The 24,336-nt window shown below is 37.7% G+C and overlaps 1 protein-coding gene across 1 annotated transcript in view; it reads left to right on the top strand.

Annotated features, from left to right (window-relative positions):
- Nucleotides 1-24,336, top strand: part of CUNH4orf50 (chromosome unknown C4orf50 homolog) — a 73,787-nt gene that overhangs the window by 4,682 nt on the left and 44,769 nt on the right. The window contains exons 5-10 of the mRNA XM_027736201.2: nucleotides 1,391-1,537; nucleotides 5,036-5,212; nucleotides 7,427-7,483; nucleotides 7,887-8,069; nucleotides 16,482-16,736; nucleotides 17,852-18,260. Of these exons, the coding sequence (XP_027592002.2) occupies nucleotides 1,391-1,537; nucleotides 5,036-5,212; nucleotides 7,427-7,483; nucleotides 7,887-8,069; nucleotides 16,482-16,736; nucleotides 17,852-18,013 (981 nt within the window). The 3' untranslated portion in view covers nucleotides 18,014-18,260. The remainder of the gene's footprint in view (nucleotides 1-1,390; nucleotides 1,538-5,035; nucleotides 5,213-7,426; nucleotides 7,484-7,886; nucleotides 8,070-16,481; nucleotides 16,737-17,851; nucleotides 18,261-24,336) is intronic.

The raw sequence follows: 24,336 nt of genomic DNA, 5'->3' as shown, positions 1-24,336 counted from the left end.
CACTGTCAAGGGGTTTTGCTACTTCCAGTGGCATTTCAGGGCATTTATGCTGCTCCTTCTCTCGACAGCTGTGTAGTAAACACCGAGTCCAACATCACCTGCATGGAGACTTGTTTGGATGGTGAGTCCTGTGCTTGAGTGAAGTAAATCTGCAGTTTGAACACCAGCTGAGGAAGCTTTCAGTGTTGTGCCTTTTCGAATGCACTGGCTTTCACATTCCTATTTTTTATTAATCAATCTCCTCTCTATGCATATCTAAGAAGAATGTATTGCTTTTATGGCAAGTGTATATTTGTGGGACTGTTTCATGCAATAACAGTCATTGCTCAGACTGCCTGTGGACAAACCACTGGCAGCCAGAGGTGTGTTGAGTATGCTAAAGAGCAGTAGGGTTACCATGGTGGGTGTACAAAATGATTGTCCTTTGATAGCTGCTTTATAAGACTTCCCAGCATTCAGGTAAGGCAACTAAAATGAAGGGAAGATTTGGATGAGCAATGGATGGTTAGGGAAAGGACTTCTGACCTTGCAATTTGAACATGAATGGATAATTTTATTTTTATTTATTTTGTAATTATCTTGGGTCCTTCTAATCCTTTCGTGCATTCCTTACTATAAGGAAATTGTGTATTGCAGTACTTTCCTCAGTTTAGTTAAAATAATGTGAAGTCTTCACTTTCGGGAGGAGAAATGATTTATCATATGAGGAAAAGAGCTTGCTGTCAGGAATCCACCTGAGCTACTGAGGTGTTTGTTTGTGGGTTTTGGTTGTTTGTTGTATTTTTTTTTGGTTTTTCAAAACTACAGTTAATGTGTATTGATTGAATGAAAGCACCCTAGATAAGGGCTTTTTTTTCCCTTCTTTGCATTTTTCATTTTTGACATTTTTGTCTTCATTCTCATGCTGAAACAAAAACTCAACACTGTGCCATCTCCTAAGGAGAAAATTAACTCTTTCCCAGCTGAAACCAGGACATATTTCTCAGGAAGATGTTTTCCCCCTCAGCTGATAAAATCTTTATTTTCATTTTTCTCTGAGGGCTTTGAAAGATGTAATCTCTGAAATCATGTGTGCATACAGCACTGATTCTTTAACTTTTTTCAGAATACACACAGTACCTTCAAGTTCAGAAATAAATTTAATTAGTATTTTCTGCATAGCTCTAGTGAGATATGATTCCATAGGACTTATTTCTAGAATCATATTAATTTCTTATAAGATTGTACTGTATTGTGTAATTCCATTTATTTTAATCAATTTATAACAATTCAAACACTGTGATGGGGAGATCAGCCTCAAATCCATGGCTGTAAGCTGGTATTGAAAAATGATACTGCTGCTGGACTAATTATACTCAGTAATTTTTTACTTTTTTGTTCTTCCTGTTAGGCTCAGAAGTGGTACAGAGAACTTGGTTTTGCTGAAACAAGGTACGAAGAAATCAAGACTCGTTTAATGCAGGTTCTCACAGAATTAGACCGCCTTAAACAAGAAACTGGGGACAAAATGCTGGGAAAGCAGCACTGCAAATTAATGGTATGTATGCAAATGGAATGGAGGAAAGCATATTCCTTGGGAGAACCACTCATTATTGTTATTGGGAATAGACTGGAAGCAAATGTAGAGCCCCTAGAGCCGTTGGAGCTATAAATTTGAAAGATATTATACAGGGTAGACCATCTGTCTACAGGGTAGTCCAGGGTCTGGGCTCTGCATGAGCATTGTAAACACCTCACATTTTTTTTATAGCACTCTTGATATGCTATCTTTAGCCAAAGTCATTTTCAGGTGACCTTAATGAGAGGTGGTGGAGGAGTCTCCAGTGTTTCCAGTGTTTGGACTTTCTGCCCTGATTTCAGGCCTTCTAGCCCTGATTGTTAGATTTGGACAGGCAAAATGAATCCGTGATGCCAGGCACTTTGTCGAGTAACTTCCACTGCCAGTGAACAGATGGTGTGGATTAATGGGGAGCCAAAGTCTTTAGCAGATGCATGTGGTCCAAGTATGTATCCCCAAAATCCAGGAAATCTTTCTGTCACGTGGAGGAAAGTCTCCATGTGCTTATATCACAGAATGTGATATATCACATTGGAATGTGCTTATATCACAGAAATTCTGGTTTTCTGTAAATGAAAGCTGTTTTAATTTTCAGGTGGTTCTCTGTCCTGATATGGGTTTATGGTTTCCACTAGAATACAGTGTTTTATGGAAAGATTTTTAATTACTGAGTAATCTTCTGGAAGCAGCTTTTATAAAGACTTTTCAGCTAACCCTGAAGTTAAATCTGCCCTCCTTAACTGGAAAACTGTGAAAAAGAAATATGCAACTTCTACCAACTGGAAAAGTACATTCCTAGCAACCTACAATATTTGCAAATTCTGTTTGAATAGGTTAGATAGATATGGCTTTGGAAGCAAATAAAAACAAATTCTGGAAAATGTAACGATTCTAGGATTGGATCAGTTGCCTAAAGGTTGCTGTTTATCCCAGTTAAAGACCTCAAGGCATCCTGGCTGAGGGTGTAGTTGTCCTCCTGGAAGTCCTGTGCAGTTATTTCATGTTAACTTGTACACCCTACGTGGCACTAGAGGCTGATGTTTAAACAGCTGAATTTTGGCTGTTAATTGAAAAGGAAGCACAGATTTTTCATATCATTGTGATGTATTGGCATGTAGAATATTGAAACAATAGAATCTATTTCGAGCAAGAAAAAACTCCCAAATTGTTTGAAAATAAAAAGAAATGTATCATGATGTTCTATTTAAACTAGCAATTAAGATTTTGGGGGCGTTTTTGGCCAATGGAGCTTTAATAATTTTGTTTGGTGAGAGTTTGGGGAAATTATCGTTTATTCTCTTGGTCAATGAAGTAAGCTGTTAATTATTTCTATTACTCACATGGGAATCAAATTCATTAACCTTGATAGATTGTTTTTACACTGGAAAAAGTGCAGGACAGCCTTACTCTGAAAAAACCTGGTACTTCTAAATGCCTTGAATAAAGTTTTCAAGTTAGTGTTTGTTGATCAGTAGTATATATTTATGCAATATTGTGATGTTGTTTGATTTGGATTTGACTTCTTCATAGGACTAATGTCAAGTTGTTGAATACATGTGTCTCATTCCAGGGTCAAAGATGCAGTATATGTACATCACAGAACTGGGTTTATCCCTCAGTTGCACTATTTGATGGCAGAACTAATTATCTGCATGACTCAGATCCATTATGTCTTAACCAAAGGATATTGATTTTATTGGCTCAATTTAGCAAATAGTACGATAGAAAATAGAGTAGATATATTTTAGCAAAGATTGTGACTTTATTTCAATAATTCTCTTGTAAAATAAATTTTTTAATGTACACCAAGGTGTTGATTGGGAGTTTGTGTGAAGTTGTTAAAATATGAACTGAGTTTTTTAGATTAAAAAAATGACCAAGACTTTTTGGCACAAAAAAAGATAATGATCTACTTTTCTAGCATAATTTTATTTCCTGGGGGCAGTTTTATAGACTGGTAATCCTGTTTTTGTTTTCTATTACTTACCACCCTTTTTTTTCCATAAGTCATCTTCAATTAGGGAATGTTTCCATTTTGTATTTAACATACTTTTGGTGTGGGAAAGAAGATGAGGTAAATACCATGTCACGGACTCATCTTCGGGCTTTTGTCACTGCAGCCCTGGTCTAATCCATCTTGATGTGTCCAGCAGTTCCTATTGTTCTGACACAAGAGGGAGCCAAAAAGTTTGGTACAAAGCATGCTCGACCTGCTCGAATGCCGTGCATAGAGAACTTGCTTCATTAGGAAAGGCAGTGTGAAAATGCCATGTTTCTGTTTCTATCTGTGTTTACAGTGACATGTTGCAGGCAGAGTGATGTGATCTATCACTTCAGTTTGCTGTTCCCTATGAAACTGTGCCTTCAGCGTGTTTTAGTCACCAAGGGTGTCAAAACTGGAAAGACTGTCAGGAAGTCAGGGAAAATTTAACTGTGGTGCTGTGCATCAGGCCTGAGTATTAGCTCCTCTCTCAGTTGTATCAGTGTTTGTAACCATTAAAATCAAACCATCTTCCTGCAGGTTTGGTCAGAAAGTTATATGGTTTTATCACAGCGTATCATGGGCCTGACTGGAATTTTTAGCTTAATCTTTTAGACTTGCTTATATACTGTGTTATCAGAAATCTTGACCAGTTATGTGTATCAACTCAGTATTTTCTTTAATATAAGGTCTTAGTAGCATAAATGTTTGTCAGGAGACTTTCTTCACCCTCTAATTTTCCTCATTCTAAATATATATTTTTAATCTGGCAGTGTCACTTCTAGAAGCTGACCTTATGATGCTGACCATCAATCTAAAGCTCTCAGTAATCCTTTCAATCTAAGTGCATGAAATTGGGCAGAAAAATAATTGGAGGGTGGGGGAGGAGGAGTTAATTTCAGAAGCTTATCTTTCCACATGATGTGTACCTCCATTATTACATTTTAATATAAAAATATTTTATTTTAAAATATTTTGGAAATTTGTACTTAAAATCTGATTAGTTTTACTAATAATCTTCCAGAACAAAAATGTAGCTGTAAGAGTGGAATTTGCTGAGATAAATATATGTAGAAAAACAAGGGATGTATTATGTAGCTTCTTGTTGGAGCAGGAAACTGGTAACTTCTGAGTTCTCTTTTTACTCATTGTGTGACAATAGATTGGTCACTTAATCTGTCTGGGCCCCGGTTTCCCCATATATTATATTATTATAGTACAATACTTACCTTGAAGGAATGTTGTGGAATCCCAGTCCAACATGTACCCTCACAGGGGCCAAGTACTCATTGCTTATAAAGAGTTTTAAGATTAGTGCAAGATATTAGGGCTTATATGTCTATGAAGGTTTGAAATCAGACATTTTTTATCAGCTTTCTTGTTTTTGAGGTGCAAGGTATGTACATATATTAATTGAGAAGGTGTGTACTCTAAAACATGATTGAGAATATTTTATTTATTTTATACATTTGAAAATCTATGTATTTTCTCTCTAGCCTGAATACAGCATGAAAGATGTCCAGGAAAAAGAGGTGAATAAAATAGCCAGTATGAGATTACAGCAGCAAGTGCTGACCTTGAAAGCTCAGCTCAGGGACCAGGCTGCATTAGAAAATCAGTTTTACAACCTGCAGAATGAAGTGGAACTCCTTCAGGCTCAGCTATGTGAAAAGGTATCAGAGTGTTGTTTTCTGTGTGCTTAAACGTGAGTTTAGACTTCAGATTCTACCTCTTTCTTTTCAAAAGCGAAACCCAAAATAGTCTTCTGTCCTGGGAATGAGTCTGATGATAATTAAATGGTTTCCAGGCATATGAAAGTACCCCTGACTTCAGAGAAATAAGGAAAAGATATAAACTGCCTGGGTGGTCGATATTATGGAAAGATGATATACTATCATAAAAATTCAGTCTCTGCTCTAATCCCTGTAGTGTAATGAAAGCAGTGATGCTAAAATTATTTTACAGAGCCACTTCCTTGGCTTAAATTGTCATGACTTTTAACATTCTCAAGTCCCTTCTTGCACTATGTCACATTATGAAATGGTGAGCTAGTAATAGAATTTTGATAGAGTTTTCTCTAACTTTTCATGTTCCAGCTGCTAGGGTTATATATTAAGAGTTTCATTAACATTTCAATTAGGTGTATGAGTAGGATTTTTGGTAATTGATATAGTTATTCTGATGAGCAACCCCATGTATACACAATTACACTTACCCAAGCAGTTTTTACACTTTTACATTATATTTCACCTGGCAAACCAGAGAAGGTATATTAACATTTGTAAAGCAGCTGCCTTACTATGTGAAACTAAAGCTACTGCTGTAAGTCTGATTACAGCTACTGAACTCTTGAGTGGAAACAAATTCCTGCTAGGACTTTTTTTTCCTTAGATTTTTTTCCTATTTTCTTGGAAACTATATTTTGAAAAGGGATGAGAGTTGCTTTGTGAGCCAAAGCGGAATTGCCCATCATACTCTGAAACAGCTCATAAATGGCATTTTCTCAATAGTGTTCTTTGTTCTTCATATCCTGATGCTTCTCCTCCATATGTACTCTGAAACATAAGAGATTACTGTCTTCTCCCTACTGGGAACAAGTTTCATCCTAGTTTCTCCACATTAATCCAACTGTTCTACAGTTTTGTTTTGTTCTTTTTTGTTTGTTTGCTGGTGCTTTGTTTGTTTTGTTTTGTTTTGTTTTTCCTAGCCTGGTCATGTGCTGTGATTTACTTTAAACCAGCCCTGTACAGAGGGTTAGTGACTTCCCTCAGGCATTGATTAGGATGCCTCTTAGAAGAACAAGGGTGGTAAAATGAAATTGTTTTGTTGTGTCTGATGTCTGTAGTGATGGATGGTGCATGTCAGATAGTAGGTAAGTAAAAGGTGACATGTACTATCCGTATAAATGGACAAGTCTTAATTGTTTTATTGCATCAGCAAAATGTGTGGTTCCCTGTCTCATCAAGAATCGAGTGTCTCCAGTGCAGGGACCTACTGCCAGTTCTTTTATTCTCTCAGTGCTAGTGCAATGTAGACATGTCTCTCCTGTTCTGCCTACTCTGATTCTCCCAGCCACAATTTATTAGCTGAGAACCATATGATCTCTTTCAGCATAAATGAGTTCTCATAAAGGAGTTTTTTATGATGCACATAATATATTTAATGTAGACTTTATAGAAATACAAATTGTCAGGCAAAATGAATGCAGAGGAATCTGTATTTTATTGTCAAATAGTACTGTATAGATTCATAATGGAAGTGGATTTTACTTGGCAAGATATTGTGTTTTTACTGCAGAATCAGAAAGCAGGTTTACCATGAATAATAAACATTTTAAATACAAGGTAAGACAAGGTCATCTGGCTCAGCCTGGTTCACTTCCTAAGAAAGGACCTGCATCAGCTGCGTTAGAGTAGAAAGTTGTTGCTGTTCACTTTTCAGTGAACAATACACATGTGAATAATCCCTCCTCACTTCTCTAATTTTATGTCATAGTATTGATAAGTGAAAATTTTCCCCAAAGAGTGTTTTGAAAGATTCACAAAGTAAATAGGAACACGAGTGCATAATGAAGGATATCAAGTCTTTAATGTGATGCTGCTTTGATGAAATAACCTCACTGAAATAAGGCTCCAACCAAGAACATCCAAAAGCTTTTTTAATTCATAAGACCTATGTTAATATGAGTAGGGCAGTGTTTGTGTGCCAGAGTCTATCTATGTACCACCAACTCCTTACACTGCTTCATCTTGTTTGTGATACAGGGTCACACAAATGCACAAAGTGTAGACCTCAGAGTCAGGTCTAAAACAAATATCAAAAAATGGCCAGAATGTCTTAAAGTGATGCTTGAATAAATTAATGCAGGATATATTTCAACCTTTCAGGAAAAAGAACTTGAGAAGAGAAAGTCTGAAGTGAAGTTGACATTAGCTCCTCTGAAGGTACTGTGTTTTACTGAACGCCAGTGCAGGACCTACACAAAGGTTTGCTCACAAGTTTCTGTGCCTGTGCCTCCTTCTGCAGTTGTCCCTAACTTAGCTGTGTGCTACTGGGCTTCAGGTTTAGGGAAGGGCTTGCTGACGTTATTGTGATGGGTATTCTTCAGCCTGTTGAAAGGGGGACCTTGCACATGGAAAGGGAACATCTCTTTTCGGTTTATCTGTGCACACATTTTGCTCTGGCATGGTTCAGAGGCACCTGATGGCGTAGAAACATAGGAATGCAGTCTATAGCTTTTGGTCAAAACGTGTGAAATTACAGATCAGACACAAAATATAATCTTGCAGTCTCAACAGGGAGTGAAATCATAGAATCATAAAATGTATATGTGTTCATGCCACACAGGCTAAGCTGGCTTGCCTCACCCGAAAGTGCCAGGAAAGGAACAGTTTCATTATGAGGATGCATGGTGAATTTCACAGGCATGGAATTATTAACTTTGCATTTGATGAAGAGGTGAAAAACTTGGTGAATGACATAACCCTGACAGAGTACACGGCTGCTTTTACACCAATGTGTGATCAAGAGGTAAGTGCTTTTATTTCCTTGTAGGATCCTCATATTGAATTAAGATAGTGATTTTCAAAGTGTTTAGTGAGATTCAGAGTGTAGTTATAAAATATGTTTCATCACTTAATGTAGATATTTCTTCAAGCAAATCGGTGGAGTTGGACACTTTATTGTTGTTTTGGTCAGGGTTTAAATTTCTGGAGTTTATAGCAAAATGCATCAGTGCTCCATGCAAAAAACACTTCCCTGATATTTTGACAAAGTATCTGAGTGGGTAATGCAGCACATATTATTCAATTTCACTTTAAATATGAATTTTACTTTTTTCCTGTACAATACATTGTCTCAGATTTCTGAAGAAATCAGGAAAAAAAGTTCTACAGGGAATCATTTTAAGATTTAAGTCAGTGAACATTTGTATTTGAAAGGGAGTTAGTCACTTGTGTTGTGTTGGTGGGAGAAAAGTGGGATGTATCGTTTCACACCTGGTTCTGTTCAACATTGTCATTAATAGCTTGGATGTTAGGAATATACTTCCTAATCTTGGAGTAGCACCTACTTGAAGACATTCTTAAGGACAGGAATCTGAATCTGGAAATCTGAAGAAACAGGAATTCCCTGGCAATATTTCAATAATGATCATCAAATTCTATTTTTCCTTATGATTTTCTGTCTCTTATTATTTTAAACAAAGCCTGCAAAAGTAGCCAAACAGTATTTCGCAATGTTTGTGTCAAATGTATTTAAGTAGAATCTTGCTGGTTAAAAGTGGGGGAATACTGTATGTTACACATTTGTATAATATTGGGTGCCTACCACAGCAGAACAGAATACAGGTTCATACTATATTTTGTACTTCAGCTAACACAGGGCACTACAAAATAAGCACATAAAAATAATTTATCTTAATGACACTGACATTTTTCACCAGCAGAAGTAAGGATGCTTAAGATGGGCATATAGTGTAGTAAATTTTTCTGATTATTTTTCTGATTATTTTATATTTTTACACACTGAGTGGTATTCTGTATCATGCTACCAGTGCTTATTCTTACAGTGTTATGAAGTGTTGCAAGCTATCACTCAGTCATATGTGTTCCTGTGGCAAGAAGTAATTTAACTGTATGTTAAGGGAAAAGGTAGATTGGTTCCTGGTTGCAGGATGGGACAGCACTCTGTGTCTGTGTCTCCTTTGAGTACCTCCAGTTTGGATCTACCACTGTCTCACCTGAGCTCACACTGCACAGGAGTGTTTTAGGTGACAGTAGTTAGTAACTCATCTGTCAGAAGGGAATCAGTACTGCACTGCCTTCAGACATGTTCTCAGACCATGTTCTCAGATATTGCTGTGATAGATGGGCATTAGTAAAGCTTCCCAATACAGTAAATATCAAAATATTTTGCACACACACTATCTCCCTGAATGTCTAATTATCACAAAACTTAGCAGGCCCAACAGGAGAGAATTAGATTAAATCTATATTCTAACAGCCAGTGAGCTCATTTGCAATATAGGGCCCCACATTAAATTCATTGCTTCAGTAGATATTTAGCTATTCATAGAAAGTGGTGCACAGAACCCCTTCCCATAGTATCCAACACCATAGTGGTCAGAGGGATTCAAGCCTGGGTTTTTGATCAGGCAGGGAACAGACTGGCTCTTGCTGGACACCTCGACACTGAGCTTCAGACCATTCTGGTCTGTGGTAAGTAAATCCACATGTAACAGGGGAAATCTTTCCTGCCAAGGAAGAGCTGTATGGTCCCATGAAAACTGTATGTTTCTATGGATCAGGTTTGCAATGGAAAATACTTCAATGAGAAAATGTCCAAGTTTCACTACTACTAATTTAATAATGGTTACAATGAAAAAAAAAGAAAAGAGAGACTGTTTCTATTCATGTGATACATTCCTTTGGTTTAAAAAATCTGGTACTGAATTCTGTAGACATATGTTAAAATGAACTGACTTTTCATCTTTGAGGCTTCATTTCTTGCTTTCAAGTCTTATTCTCACTGGAATTTACATCTAAGATTCCAGAGCTATGCCTAACTTCCACTTACATAAAATGCCTTTGAAAGCTTATTTCCTTCCTTCCCCTCAGTTTTTCTCTTCTATATAATTCCTAACATTTGAATACTGCTATATAAAACCTGGTGGGTTGTTACTTGGGATTTTTTTTTTTGCTTTTTTTTTTTCTTCTTCTTACATTTAAGATTTGCAATTGGCTTTACTCATTTCTGGACCCACTGACAAATGGAAGTCTGTCACACATTGGCAGCAGACCTCTGTGCTTTGACTTACTGATGAATTTCAACTGAAAATTTGCAGTGATGCATGAAGGGCTGATCCAGAGCCCTTTGAAGGGAAAGGGACTCTACTCAATTCAATGCCTGGCCTGTACTGTAGTTCAGTAAAAAACTTTGAGTCTTGTTCTCAGAAAAAAAATATATTAAAGTTTTATTAATACTCATTTTTTTTTGTTTTTTGTTTGTACATGTTGAGTGGATAGGTCTCCCCTAGCTGTGTGCTTGGACACTCCATCTTCAGTGGAGGACTTATGGGCATCACAAACTTACTTGTACTCAAACACAATAGTGAACTTCAGTTCTTTGCTTATTCAGGACACAACGGATGGTTGGTCATTTCCTTCTGTTTGCCAGAAGTATTTTCTTCCTAATGTTCATCCCAATTAAAATACTAAACCATGAAGACATTGTTATGCAAAACTGATCATTTTTGGAGCTTCTTTTCAGACTTCACTTTGAGCGTTTGAGGCTCTGTCCTCAGAAACGATAAATCCCTCTTGTCCCTATGGCCTTATTTTGCTGACTAAATCAAGACTTCTAATCAGTTCAGTTTAGCAGAGCATCATACATTTTAAGGTTTGTCGTTCTTGATTATTTTCACAGCCCAGCATTACATTCAAATGTTTGTGACTGAGAAATAAAATTTGCTTGAATTCATGTAGTATCTCATGATTTTGTTCAAGTGGTGTGCTCTTCACTGTGAAAGCCCGTTTTCCTTATCTTGATATTCTTTTCAAGTCCCTGTAAAGAGGACTAGATTTTGAATTACTTTTCCTAACCATAAAACTGTACAGCATGAAGCTCTTTATTTGTAGTTTAGTTTAATTGAGCAATTTAGTATAATTTAATTTGATTTTAGTGGGTTTGTATTGTAATATACATGTATGATTGCACAGAAGGGGCTTTATTTAACTTCTTTTTCATCCACCACCTATGTTACTGTAATGAAAGCAAAAATTCTGTGCAGGATGGTGAACAAATGCTGCCTCTCAGGTTTGAAAAAAATAACCTTTTGGGGGGCCATAGGAATGACAATGTATGTCTAATATGGACTTGAAATTTTTGGAGGCATGAAGAATTTAATTTCTAAACCTCTGTGATGTGTTTTTCTTTTAAAAGGCTTAAATTGAGAAACCATTAGAGCCCCATGGAGTAGAGCAGTAACAAATTTGGGCAAAGGAAATACTTTAGAACCTTCTCTTATTTTGTGTTTGGAAAATGGAAAGCATGTGGCTGAAGAGGACACATTCCCAGGAAAAGGGCTGCCTCCAGCGGGTACACGTGGAACTGGGCACAGTGCCATAGCTGGCATTCACATACCCAGTGTCAGATACAGAATGTGTCCATTTTTGGCCTTTTGTCATGTCCCGTTTTAATAATCTCCTTTTAAATGCTGATTTATTTTTTTTTTTAATTGGAAAGACCTTGACCTCATCTTTCTTTTCTTGCTTTTGTAGAATTAATTCATGGACATTATTAACAGTTATTGTTTTTCTGCCTTTCCCAGTGAAAAGAACACAGGACAGCATTCATCAACTGGTCTTAGACATTGATGTTCACAGAACACCTAACAAAAAGGACTGGGATTTGGTTTACAACAGCTACTTAGGTTGGTAACAGTAGGATGCAAGAGAAGATGTTCCAGATAACTAACCGGAACTGTGAAAAAGGAGGCTTTATTTCTTCCTGAGTTTATGTGTCTACCTGCAGTTTAAGGAACAGGCTTTACCCATTCTGACTGGCTTGAACATGAGGCAGTGTCCATGCTGCTTTTGAGGTACTAGAGAACTATACAGAGGAGCAAGTGAGCTTGGATACAGCCCAGCCAGTACTTTGGGCCATGCCCAGCCAGTACTGTAGTATTTGGGGGCCCTTTCTCTCTCTTTTAGGGTATGTGTGGAGAAATAGGAGTATTCTTAATTCTTTCCCTCAAATGATTGAGCCAACAACCTCTATCCAGATGGCTGTAATGGAAAATGCTGCTGTACTCATCCACTTCAATTTCTCCAGCCAAAACTGGAAGGCTTTGGCTTGATGATATATTTTATATATTCTTTCCATAGTGGATCTGAAACCATTGTGGCTCTTTGCCCTCATTTCTTGAGGCTGAGAGGCAATTTGTGCAAGGAATATAGGGATAAATGATAGTGCTTTTTAATGCTTTCCATACAGTCATCTTAAACCTTATGGATGGAAAGCTCCAGGCAAAGAATGTGTCCAGTGCAGTGAATTATTTGTTTTACAGAATAGGGAATAAATGTGCTGAACAGCATAGCTCAATTCTTCTTTCTGTCAAGGGATTTCTTCTGAAATACATTTTGGTAGAACAATGCTTTTTGTTTGTTTATTCGTTTTTATTTCCACTCATTACATTCCAAGAAATCACTTACTGCTTTCCTGAGAATCATATTTGAAGGAAACAGGCCTGACATAAATTTTTCTGATGCTCTCCTTAAAATGGTTTGTGTGTGGCTGGTGAGGTCAGAGGCTTTTCCGGCGCTAAGGATGAGATACATTTCATGTTGGATGTCTGTACTTTGGACAATCACATCCGTGGTAGTTTATCTATTTATTTTCATAGTTAATGTGGAGAAAGAGGTACTTCCAAGGAAGTATCCAGGCCATTTTACCTACCTACTTTCCATAAGTGTGAATGACCGTGCACTGGAAGAGGTTGCCCAGAGAGGTCATGGGGTCTCCCGTGCTGGAGATGTTCAAGAACTGTCCAGACACGGTCCTGTGTAATGAGCTCTAGGGAGGCTGGACCAGATGACCCACCTGCAGTCCATTTCAACCTCACCCATACTGTGGTTTTGTAATAAGGTGGGAAGAGTAGTAGATGTTGGATTCCATTGAGAAGAAGATATGCTTTGGTCAGGTGAGTCCCACCCTCAAAGAATTTAACTTAGGGCTTTCAATCTCTTGGGGACAATGATGACCAAGAACAAGGAATCTTTCAAGATGAAGTTTTTTTTGCAGGAAGAGGCTTTTTTTTTTTTTTCTGACATTACAGAAAATGTGACTTCAATCTTTAGAATTCCAAGAGGGTTAAAGAGCAGGTGTTATTTAGTAATTTTTTTAAAGAAGGGTAAAATCCACTGCTGAGACATGTTTTTTGACCTTTGGTAAAATTATTAAAAATACTAAAGGGCATGAAATACAAGCCAGTTAATGGCAGTCTGGCCTTTCCAGTGAAATAACTGATAAAGCTGTTCAATAATCATGTAAATGGCTGTTTGCACAGAGGATATCTCAAGAATTTGAGGTGGCTGAGGAGATGGTCCATACTCAAGATTAGTGCCATTTTAAAGTAAAATTGGGTTTAGTTGACAAAGATTTAGATCTGTTTCCTGACTGCATACATAATACAGCAGATATTTTTTATTGCAGATATTCTAGCAGTGGTTTTTACATGGTAATTCATGGGCAACAGCATGCATTTGTCTGGAACAGTAAATGCCAGTAGAGTAATAGCCATGATTAAAAAAGAAAAGCTTTAAAAAACTAACTTCCCTTTATTTTTTGATAAATGCTAAAATTTAGATTAAGATAAAATTTAAAATGAAAAATATCCATTAAAACATTTTATTCTTGTCTCTGACATCACTGTCTTTTTTTTTAATGTTAGGGGACAGTGATGTTTTTTGGTTTTAATGGCAATACTTTCTAGAACTTCACATTATGCAAGTTTACACTCTTTGAATTTGGTGGAATATCACAATATTTTCATTTTTTTCTAGGAAGGCTAGTTTGTGGAAAAGTGAGAGGAAATCAAAAAACATCAATATTGTAATCAATACTGTAAAAATAATTAAACATAGCAAAAGAAAACAAACCTAAAAAAAGATGAAGAAATTAATGTCTGGGCATTGAGACAAAATACAGAATTTTTGCTTAGCTGCATCCATAGTGCTATAGAAAATATGATCTTTAGTGTTTCCCAGAGTCTTATGGAACACCAAAGGTGAGCCTTTTTGAGAGAATCATACCAAATTGCAAATATAGCACAGACCGTATTGTAGTAGCATCTTCACTCACCAGGGTTTGCATTAACCCACCTTTCTGCTGAGTTTCACTACTTTAGCTGCAGAAGAATTTGCTAATTCCAAGAGGCAAAAGAGTTTGTGGGTAAAACAGTTGAAGGAAAGGAATGACCCTGCAAGGAGATTATTTTTCTGGAAATGACATGTTCCAGTGTCACAGCTTTGATTTGGTGCTGTGTTTTTTTCTGGTAGCTTTACCAGCTCTCCTGTCTATGGGGAGGACAGTGATTTGCCTTTGCATGGGTCACTGAGCTAGAACTTGTTCTGCTCCTGCTGGCTCTCATCTATCACCACGGATGCCTCTAACTGTGCTTCCTGTAGTGAGGAAATTCTCATCAAATAATTTTAGATCCAATCTCTTCATGCCTCAAAACATTTCAGGGCTACCCTTTATGACCCCTGCATCGCTTTCAGCCAGCCAGCACTTTTTGTTAGTGCTGGGGAGAGATGCTGCACTCGTAACCTTGGTTAGAAACCAAGGACTTCTGGAGCTGCCTTGGGCTTCTGTGTTTATAGGGGAACATGTAAATGTATAGCTTTCACTTTCCACCTGATCTATGCCTGTGATGCTAGGATATGTTTGGGTATTCATGCCACATTACCTAAATAAATGCAGTATCCATATAGTGTCACAGACTCCCTCTGTAATCAGCATAGAAAAAGTAAGTCTTTTATGGAAGAGCAGCAATCGAAACTGCGTGCCCAAGAACAGGAGGTGAAATGGGATCAAAGGCAGTGTTGGTGTTCATTACTTGTGTTTACCACTCACCTTTCCTTATGTGGTGTATCCTGGGGGTGCTCCACAGTGATCACCCCTGAAAGACAGTGAGACTTCTTCTCTGGGCAGTGGCAACAACTTACACACTGTGCATTCTTCTTCATGTTGTAACGGAACTATATTTAGATGCAGAAGCTTGTCAATAAATGACCCCTCTCTTTGAGGGGTCATTTAAGAGCAATCTTACACCTCTATGGCATTTCAGAGTTCCTTGATTTATGTTTTTTTAATGGACAAAGTGATGTAGCTATAGCTCATTAAAGATGCACAGAGCGAAACTAATATTATTTTAAGTAAAATGTATTTTATATTAAGTAACTCTTCCTGACCTGCAATATTTATAGTATTTGCATTTCTGGAACTTTTTCAAGAGGCAATGAGGTAATAATGCATAACCAGGTATACTAATTTTAGAAATAAATAAATAAGTCTTGAAAAACCCAAAGGCCGAACCTGTTGTTAACAATTTGAAATTTGTTTTTATATGTAATTGCAAGAAAAAAAATGTAACTGTGATCCTGTAGCTATCATAGATTTGTGTTTGGATGATAAAATGCTACTGCCCTATGGTAGTCATTTCTACTCAGGGACATTTTCTATTCCTGCTTGCAGCTGTTATGAAAAGGTGCATAATTAAACTGCCATTTCTCTCTAAATTTGACTTCACATCAGTGAAGATATTTGAAAAGGATAGTTTGTTGTGGTGTTAAAATTGACGTGGAGGGGAAATAAGATCAAGTACATTAATACTATGTTTATGCAGACTAGGAGGGTCTGCATAAGAGTTCATGCAGTTGAACTAACACACTTTTGAAGTCCAGGTTAACTTTCTTGGGCGTTCATAGGTAGACAAACCTGAATTACTTGTGTAGTGTGGACTGAGAGAATATGTGTGTAGAAGAATCATGTTAAAAATTTTGAGATTCTTCAAGAGGAGACCTAACATGAGACAATTTTTAAAATTACTAATTTTTGTCTAATTTTATCTAGTTTGTTTTTTTTTTGATATCCCAAGGCAAATTTTTGGCTGCAGTTAAAACTTCAAGATGTTTTTGTTTGTTTTGTTAGTTTTGAGGATGAGTGGACAAATGCAGGATTCTTTTTTAAACAATGCAGGAATGCTTCACATTTAAACTAATTGGTATATTATCTTTTTTTTCTTATTTTGCTAAATGTAGTGTATTTGCAGCTTATTTCTGTGAATATTTCTTTTAATGAATTCATCCAAACGGCTTGCACTAAATCCAAGGTAAACAGCATCGTAAAACTTCATCTAGCTTGAATTTCTTAAAATTGTAGTTTCTCTTGCAGATACTGCCTTCTTCCACAGACGTTTCACAGGCTAATGGACAGCCAGAGGATCGCGAGACAGCTGCCAAAGTGAATGGAATGACTGGGTCAATACCTGCAAACTCTCAGCAAGAGGCAGAGAGCACCCACAGTTCTCACATCACTTCAAACGTGTATGCTGGTTCTCCTGTCAAATTGACAAGCCCGGAGAGGATCATAGCCCTGCATCGAGAACTGAGACAAAACCATTGCAAAACTTACCGGGTCAGTAAAAATTTTCTCACTGTTTTTAGTTTAGTGAAATCTGTTATTCTTGGCAGAAGATATAGATATGTGAATGATTCCTTTGATTGATGCACATTTGATTGTTAGTTTAAACGACCTGACAATAATAAATGTTTAAAGTTTTTTGTTATGTATTTTCTTCCCCATTGTTTACATGTGGCTTGGGGCTTGTAAAAATAATTAAAAGGTTTTGCTTTCATCATGGTATACTCTCTGGTAAAATGATCTTCAAAAATTGTTGGATGTTTTTAAAAAAAAGTTGTTATGTTGATCTTGTCCTACCTTTTTTCCCTGCAAAGTTTTTCTTTTTTTTTTTTTTTTTTTTTTTTTTTTTTAGTGATCCAATTATTCCTCTGCCCTGAAGCTCTTTATAGTAATTTCCATTAACCGCAGGAATCCTGTTAAGAACAGAGCTGATCAATTGCAATTGCATTTGTGACAGTCTGCTGCTAAACTAAACACGCAAGAGATTTCACCCTCTCTGAGACAACATAACCTCTCCATATTTGTATGGAAAAAAACCCCAAATATGCAATTACTGGAGCCAGTTAGGTAGAGTAGTTACAAATATTACTCTACTGAATTTTATTTATAATCTTGGATTAAAATAAGTGTGATAAAACAAACTCATTGTTTCTGCTTTTGGCATTAATGAAAAAAACATGGAAGATACTGAAATGTCCTTTTAGTTAAGAAATTTATTATGCGATGAGATGGTGACTCAGAATTCTGATAATATGTTACTTAGTCCAGTAACAATTCAAATCGAATTTCCTGCTCCTTTTCTCTCTCACAGTCACACATAAAAAGGACCAATTAAAATATTGCCATAAAAGAAAACCATTATGGAGGGGAGAATGCAAGTAGCTCTTTGATTGACCTGACCTTTGTGAGCTCAAAGATTACTTTTTTATATAAATCACATGAGCTGTAATTAAATCCCAATGAAAGCAGGACATGGGCTTTACATAGAATCACATGGGAAGTTATGGCTGAAATCAGCCGCAGTGCACAGAGTGGCCTGTTTCCCCATGACATACAGAAACACACTGTGACATCCAAGGTTATGGTTTCTCTTCTTCTTTCCTCCTCAGATACCCTCAGTTGTCTCCTCCAACTCAAATCCACAGGCTGATCGCAACTTGCCCACGATCCATAAGGAAGCCCCTTGGCCTCTGCTGTCAAGGATGAAGGATGCACTGGTGCCTCTGGAGCGTAGTGTCTTCTGGGCCACGAAGGGGAGGGATCAGTTGTAGAAACGTGATGATGTGTTTTGGGGTCAAATAGGAAATCAGCATGCAGGTGCTACTCCCCAGGGAACAAAACAGAAAAATGCCATTATGAATAAGGCATGGCTCTCTAGAGAAAAAACAGATGGCTCAACCTCAGCTACCAGCAAAAAGCTATTTGTCAGACGTGTTGTCAGCAAGTAATAAAGGTCGAAATCCTGTGGGTAGGAATCAGCTGCACGGGAAAGAATAAAACCTGCAGAAATAAAACAAGGTAAACCATCTAAGCAATATGATTTTTCCCATTGCTACAAAAGTCCTAATAATTTTTTAAAACAAAGATACTTTACTACTTAGCATGGCCTAGCAACTAGTTAGAGATGACTGAAAAATTTACATGAAAAAGAGCTGTAATACTTTTATGATCAAAATGTTTTTAGAACATTTGAGATCATTGAAACCTATGGATTTTTTAATTAGCTGGCCTGCCTCCCCATTTTCTTTTGCTTTTCTTTTAACTGAGGCTGTGAAGCAACCTGTTAAATCACTTTCACTTATATGTATGACTCATTTCTTCAGTGTGCTGTGGCAGGTTCTGAGAGAACATCTGCCTTGTGTGACTGTTTCCTCTAGAACTTCAGGGAATGTAGCATCATGGACTTCCTAGAAACTAATTTTACAGAAATTGGAGGGTCATTTTGCTGTGTTTCTTTAGTCTTGGGATACTTTTTAAAATTGAATCTTTTTTTTTTTTAAATCGACTGAACTACAGCAGGATACCCAGTGTATTACTCTAGGTGGTAGTATCTGTAAAATAGTACCCTTCAACTGTTACTTTTAAGTAACAAATTGAAGCTTAACTTACTGGACAAGTCCACAACGACTTTCTTTATGCGACTGAGTGGGCATCATGGGTACAGTAACATCTGAGTTCAAGGGCTGGATGATTCAGACTGCACCCTGTGCTGCCAGACCCCTACACCCACCACAGGGAGAAGTGGATGGGGTGCCAGGCCACCTACACTGGCACAGCCAGGACAGCGCTTCCTCATAGCCTGGCTCAGAAACACTTGTGGCATGGGATGCATGAACCTTTGATGGATCCTGGCTAGGGAAAGGAGGAGGGAATAGTGTGTCTGTGCAGGTGGATGTGTGCAGTAATGCTGGTTGACTCCAGGAAGTTTAACTCAGCATGGTTGTAAATTCCTCAAAATACTTATTTATATTGTGATCCCACCAGATTTAATTCTTTTGGAAAACCTTCATTATTCATATCTCCCAGTTTTCTTTGTTTTTCACCACTTATATTAAAGGGCATTAACGCACAGTAATACATGGCACAGTTCCTGTGCTTTTCCTCTGCATCCATTGATTACCCCAACTGGTTCACATTATGTTACTACATTTGTTTGATGCTGCTTTTTGGAAGCCAGAAATAAAATGACTGGTTTTGATGAAATATTAATGTACACACTCACACTTTATTGTGGAAACCCGCCTTCAATTGCTCAGTTAGGTAGTGGTGCAGTTGCTTACAGCACTAACTGAATTGCTCTTCATCCAACATATCTTTAGAAAACATACACCAGATGCCAAGGGAAATAGTCTCTGGAAGCAATGTTTTTGAGTGCTGTCTAAGCAGAGGAGACACCAGTGAGATTCCAAAATACGGGCTTTTGCTTTCATGTACCTTTCTTTTCTTCCTAATGCCAGGCCAGAACTTCTAAAGACAGATATAGCTGCTATCCAGCCATCAGCTGCTTGGTCAAATGTAAAGACATTCTGATGTGCAAAAGCACCTGTAAACACTGAATGTGTGACTTTTATGTTGATAAAATGGTGCTTTAAGAATTAGCCCTTCTGAGAGCTTTTTGGAGCTTTATCTTACTGTCAGTAAATACAGGGCCTGGTAGTTCGGTCTGAGGTCATAATGCATGAAGTGTGCTAATAATAAGGACATTAATAATAATATCCTATGATTATATGATAATAAGCCTTTGTTATCCTAGTGTAGCTATCTACTTTGTGTTTGGGACTATAGTAACTATCCATGAAATTAAGCCTTTTTCAATCTAGTCCCTTTCTATCAAAGCTAAGTGTGATTTATTTTAAATTGTAAGGCTTCATTTTAAGCTAATTAGGTTATTTGGCCCCATTCTTCCTCCTACTGGAATTAATAATTTCCTGAACAAGGGCCACAGACACACAGAGGCGTAGATGGAGGAACAGACATTTGCAAGGATATTACCTGCACTGAAGCACTATAATGCAAAACAGACTCAGGCAATTCATCCAGCAAATGGATTCTGTGCTGGCACTTCATAGCTTTGCTTCACAAGTCACAGATTTCCTGTAGCCCCTTGTGTTTTTAATTTTTTAAGACATCCTACTTCATTTCTTCCTAGTACAAAGCATTGTTTAAAGATGTGCAGATGCCATGATTATCATTTGGCCAGCTGTTTCAGCTGCTCTTCATTTCTCTTAAGTAAAAATGTGATTGTTTAGACACTACAGTGGAGGAATGCTAATAAATTAGCAGCAATCAGTTTGGAGCTCTGCATGCAACACCATTGGAAAAGGTGGGTCAGCTAAAGGTTTTCTCTTTTGAACTTCTGTCCTACTCCATTTTTCCTGCTACTGAATGGACAAATGAGAAGTGATAGTCAGATTATGCCAAATAATTATGCACTAATTGATCTACAAGAAGATTAGATGATGCATTGCACCATCAAACAAGGCACTTCAAATTCTTTAAACACGGTCATTTATAGAAATCTGACCCAAAATGTACAGTGGTGGACCAGATGGTTCCTATATTGGTGTCCTGCCAGGCTGAGGTCCTTTGGGAGTCTGAGTTTGCTGACTGACTCATTAGAATAATTAATTTTACCCCTTATTCTGTAAATTATTTGGTTTGGGTTTTTTTTGAAATGAAGGGTTATCAGTAGCAATGTGCTTACAGAGCACATCTGAACAGTGGTTGTTTTTTATTTTAGGAATGTCTAGAACAGACATGCTTTGATCAGAATCAGTGGAAAGAACAAGGTCAGCATCCCCCTTAAGAACTGATATTCTGAAGAAGGCCTGGAAGGCACTGGAAAGATGACAAAACTCATTCTCTTTTCAAATAAATGATGCCAGTGTCAACTCTAGGTTCTACTAGATATTAAACATTTGTAGAAGATGCAGAAGGGTTGCTCCTGAAGTCTTCCACTCTCTATCTGTTGCTTGTCTTGTGCTATGAAAAGCTTTTATGCACGTAGGAAATTTGGGGATTATGCTCAGTCTGTGGTCATTCAGCTCAGGGCTGCTATTGGTATGAGTCAGAACAAAACCAAGTTGCCTATGATTAAATTTTCTCTACTCCCTAATAATCCCTGTTTATATTTTTTTGAGTAGTAATTCTAATTTGTAAAAGTATTATCTAATACCTTCTTAGTAACAGCCTTTTCATTGAGCACTTAAGCTGATGGATATTAAAGCCCCTAATTAAAACCAGATAATGTATGAAAGATTCCTGTAGTGCAGGCCTTTCTCTTAGAGCTCGATTAAACCAAAAAACTCATACATCTGTTTGCACAACTGTATTCTCATCAGGGCAGACCTTGCAGTGGTCAATCACCTAAGTGATTGACTTAGGTCCATCCTTCTCACAGTAGCTTTTTCTTGGAAATAAAGAGAACAAGAAAGGCTAGGAGAGAAAATGGAGTATTTCAGAAACATTTGCTTATTACATTTAGCTAGGAATGCAATCTTTCCCTTTTCTATGGCTCTGATGCTATCAGTCAGGATAATGGTGAACCACAGAATAATATGTTCATTTACATATAAATCTGTATAAAGTACTTCTGTGCATATATAATCTCTCTATATATGTTTAGTTGCATGCAGTTTTGCATGAATAAATATAGTATAAAATAACAGGGATAAGTGATTTTCTGCAGATCTTTATTTTTTTTTCCTTTCTTTTTTCCTGTCTCTCTTGGAATTTGCAAATAGAAGTAGGAATATGAGAAGAGATTGATTTTTTTTAAATTTAAACCTTAAATTAAGAGGAAACTAAGACTATATAGTGAAAATTGTGGTTTTACCTTGACTCCACTGCAGGTTAAAATCCAGGTTTGTATGAATCTGTCTTCCCTTTTCCAAATACCCCGGATTCCACTGGTGTATTTGCATGCCCCACTTGTCAGTCCAAGTGTAGATGGCAGTGAGACCAGGCCACTGGGAGATCCTTGCTCTATAGCAGTGTAGCTCCCTGTTGTTTCTTGCTGCTGAAAGATGGGAAGAAAAACCATCAGTGGTTGTATAAAACATTGTAAGTACAACTTTGCCTTGCTTTTATATGCATAAAACATTGAACCTTTACTGGGTGGGAGTTAGACACCACTAGAGAAAGTGTCAAGCTCCCACAGTGGAAGCCAGACTGACTTGCACCCTTGTTAAAGATCTCTTGAACTGTAGCCACTGTCGTATTTCATGTAATGTAAACTGTCTGCTTTTGGAAATCTTAATGTAGTGTGGCAAGTTCTTGAGAGAAAAAGCTATGACTTGTGAAGTAAGCAGCTCTTAAAAAGAAGAGAGAAAAAAGAAATAGAAAAAAAAGAGCTAGAGGATCCTGTTACAGATGGTGGGTTAGGTTCAGCAGGGTGCAACAGCAGCTCGGTTTCAGCCTGGTGATCCAGAGCAGCTGTGAGCCTGGCTTCCCAGGCACTGAGACTGTCTTTATGTTCAAGCCATTAGTGAACCAGGTCAAATATCTAAGTATGGGGGAGAGAGTTCTGTTTTTTTTTTTTTTTGGTAGGTTACTGGGAATATTTATTCAATGATTATTTAGAAAATTAAGATATTACCCGTTCTGCCTAGTCACTGCATTTTTGATTATGGTGTGAGAACATGGAACAAAGGAGAATTTCAGTAAAGAATTCCTGGAAGTTCATTGGGGTTGTACTTGTGTTGTTTGGACACTTTGGAAGCTTTGAATTGCCATGGCTTCTCATCATATGGCTGGCTGGCAAAGCCTCCTTTGAGTGGGAAGCACCTGGAGCACATTGCTGATTTTTGTAGTGCAGCTCCGAGGCTGAAAATCATGAGCAATTCTTTCTCATCCTTAGTAAAAGCTGCAGCTAGAAGGGAGGATGTGGCTGTCCCTTGCCCCCACCATCTGCTTAGTGCTGCCTCTCTGCTTTCCCATCTGTGAGCTGGGGACTCTGTCTCTCAGCAGCCACATCTCCATTCCCAGCTGGCTGCAGACAGCCTCTTCTGGTAAATGGGCTTTAAAATCTGGGGGTAGGGCTGCCTAGCTGGAGGGTACTGATAGGTTGTCACTGTTTGCACAGAGAGCTTTGCTTGGGGACAAAAGGCTGTTCTTGTCACTCAAAGGAGCTGATTTGTAGGAGAAACCGCACTCCAAAACGTAGCTTCTCTATTGATAGCGAGGGACAGGACTCTGCTCATCCCTGCCACCCTTACAATTTTATGTGCCTTTTCTGTGCTGGATATGATCACCAATATGAGGTGGCTTCTGAATTAACAGTTAATTAGAGACCTGTTGTGGGTAGTGGACTTTTTGCAAATGACTGTGGATGAGCAGACAGGCAGTCTGAGGTACAAAAGCTTGCCAGAAAGAAATAACAAATGTACATACGTTTTTTATATGATCTGGATACCACATCATTTTGTAAGGCAGAGGTATACTGTCTGTATCTTACAGCTGGTGAGTATAAGTCTAGAGAAACTAAGGTCCAAGCAAAGAGCTTTCATTAAGAGCATGCAGCATTATCAACACTAAATTAATCCATGGTTTCATGGAGGACAATTCCTAAGTCTGAGCTGGGAGGTAGAGATCTTGATCATTTATTTTTTTATGATAGCTGCAGAGGCTTTCATCCCCTAATTTACCTCTCATGGCTCATATGCCTCCATTGCCTCCTATTCATGAACAGAAATTGCTGTCTCCTCAAACCTGTCAGTGTGGCTGCTTGAGTGATAAATTCCAGAAACCATTTCTGTCAAAATGAACCTACTAAAGAGTAAATGACCACAGAAGGAGCTCTGCACTAATTCTGGGGAATTAGTGGTGGGTGGCAGGTGGCTGGCCCTGAGTGAGTGTTGGAGAGGGTGTTGGAGGCAATGATCTCTTCAGCCTTTTGAAACCTAAGAAATGAAGCTGTAACTGATATGGGCAAGAATCCTGGTGTGTTACATGGACTGAATTCAGTTCAGAACAGAAAGTACCTTGTGTGATGATACTCAGGAGAACCAGAAAAAAACCACTGCTTGTTAACAAATAATGTGGATGTCATCATGGGAGTCCACTATAGACTGCATAGCCAGGACAATGATGCCAA

The sequence above is a fragment of the Pipra filicauda genome, unplaced genomic scaffold (assembly GCF_003945595.2).
Source record: "Pipra filicauda isolate LSUMZ 115617 unplaced genomic scaffold, ASM394559v2 scaffold43_size3849885_pilon, whole genome shotgun sequence".
NCBI lineage: Eukaryota > Metazoa > Chordata > Aves > Passeriformes > Pipridae > Pipra > Pipra filicauda.
Note: the sequence above shows the minus strand (reverse complement) of the source record. Positions and strands in the feature narration are given on the sequence as shown.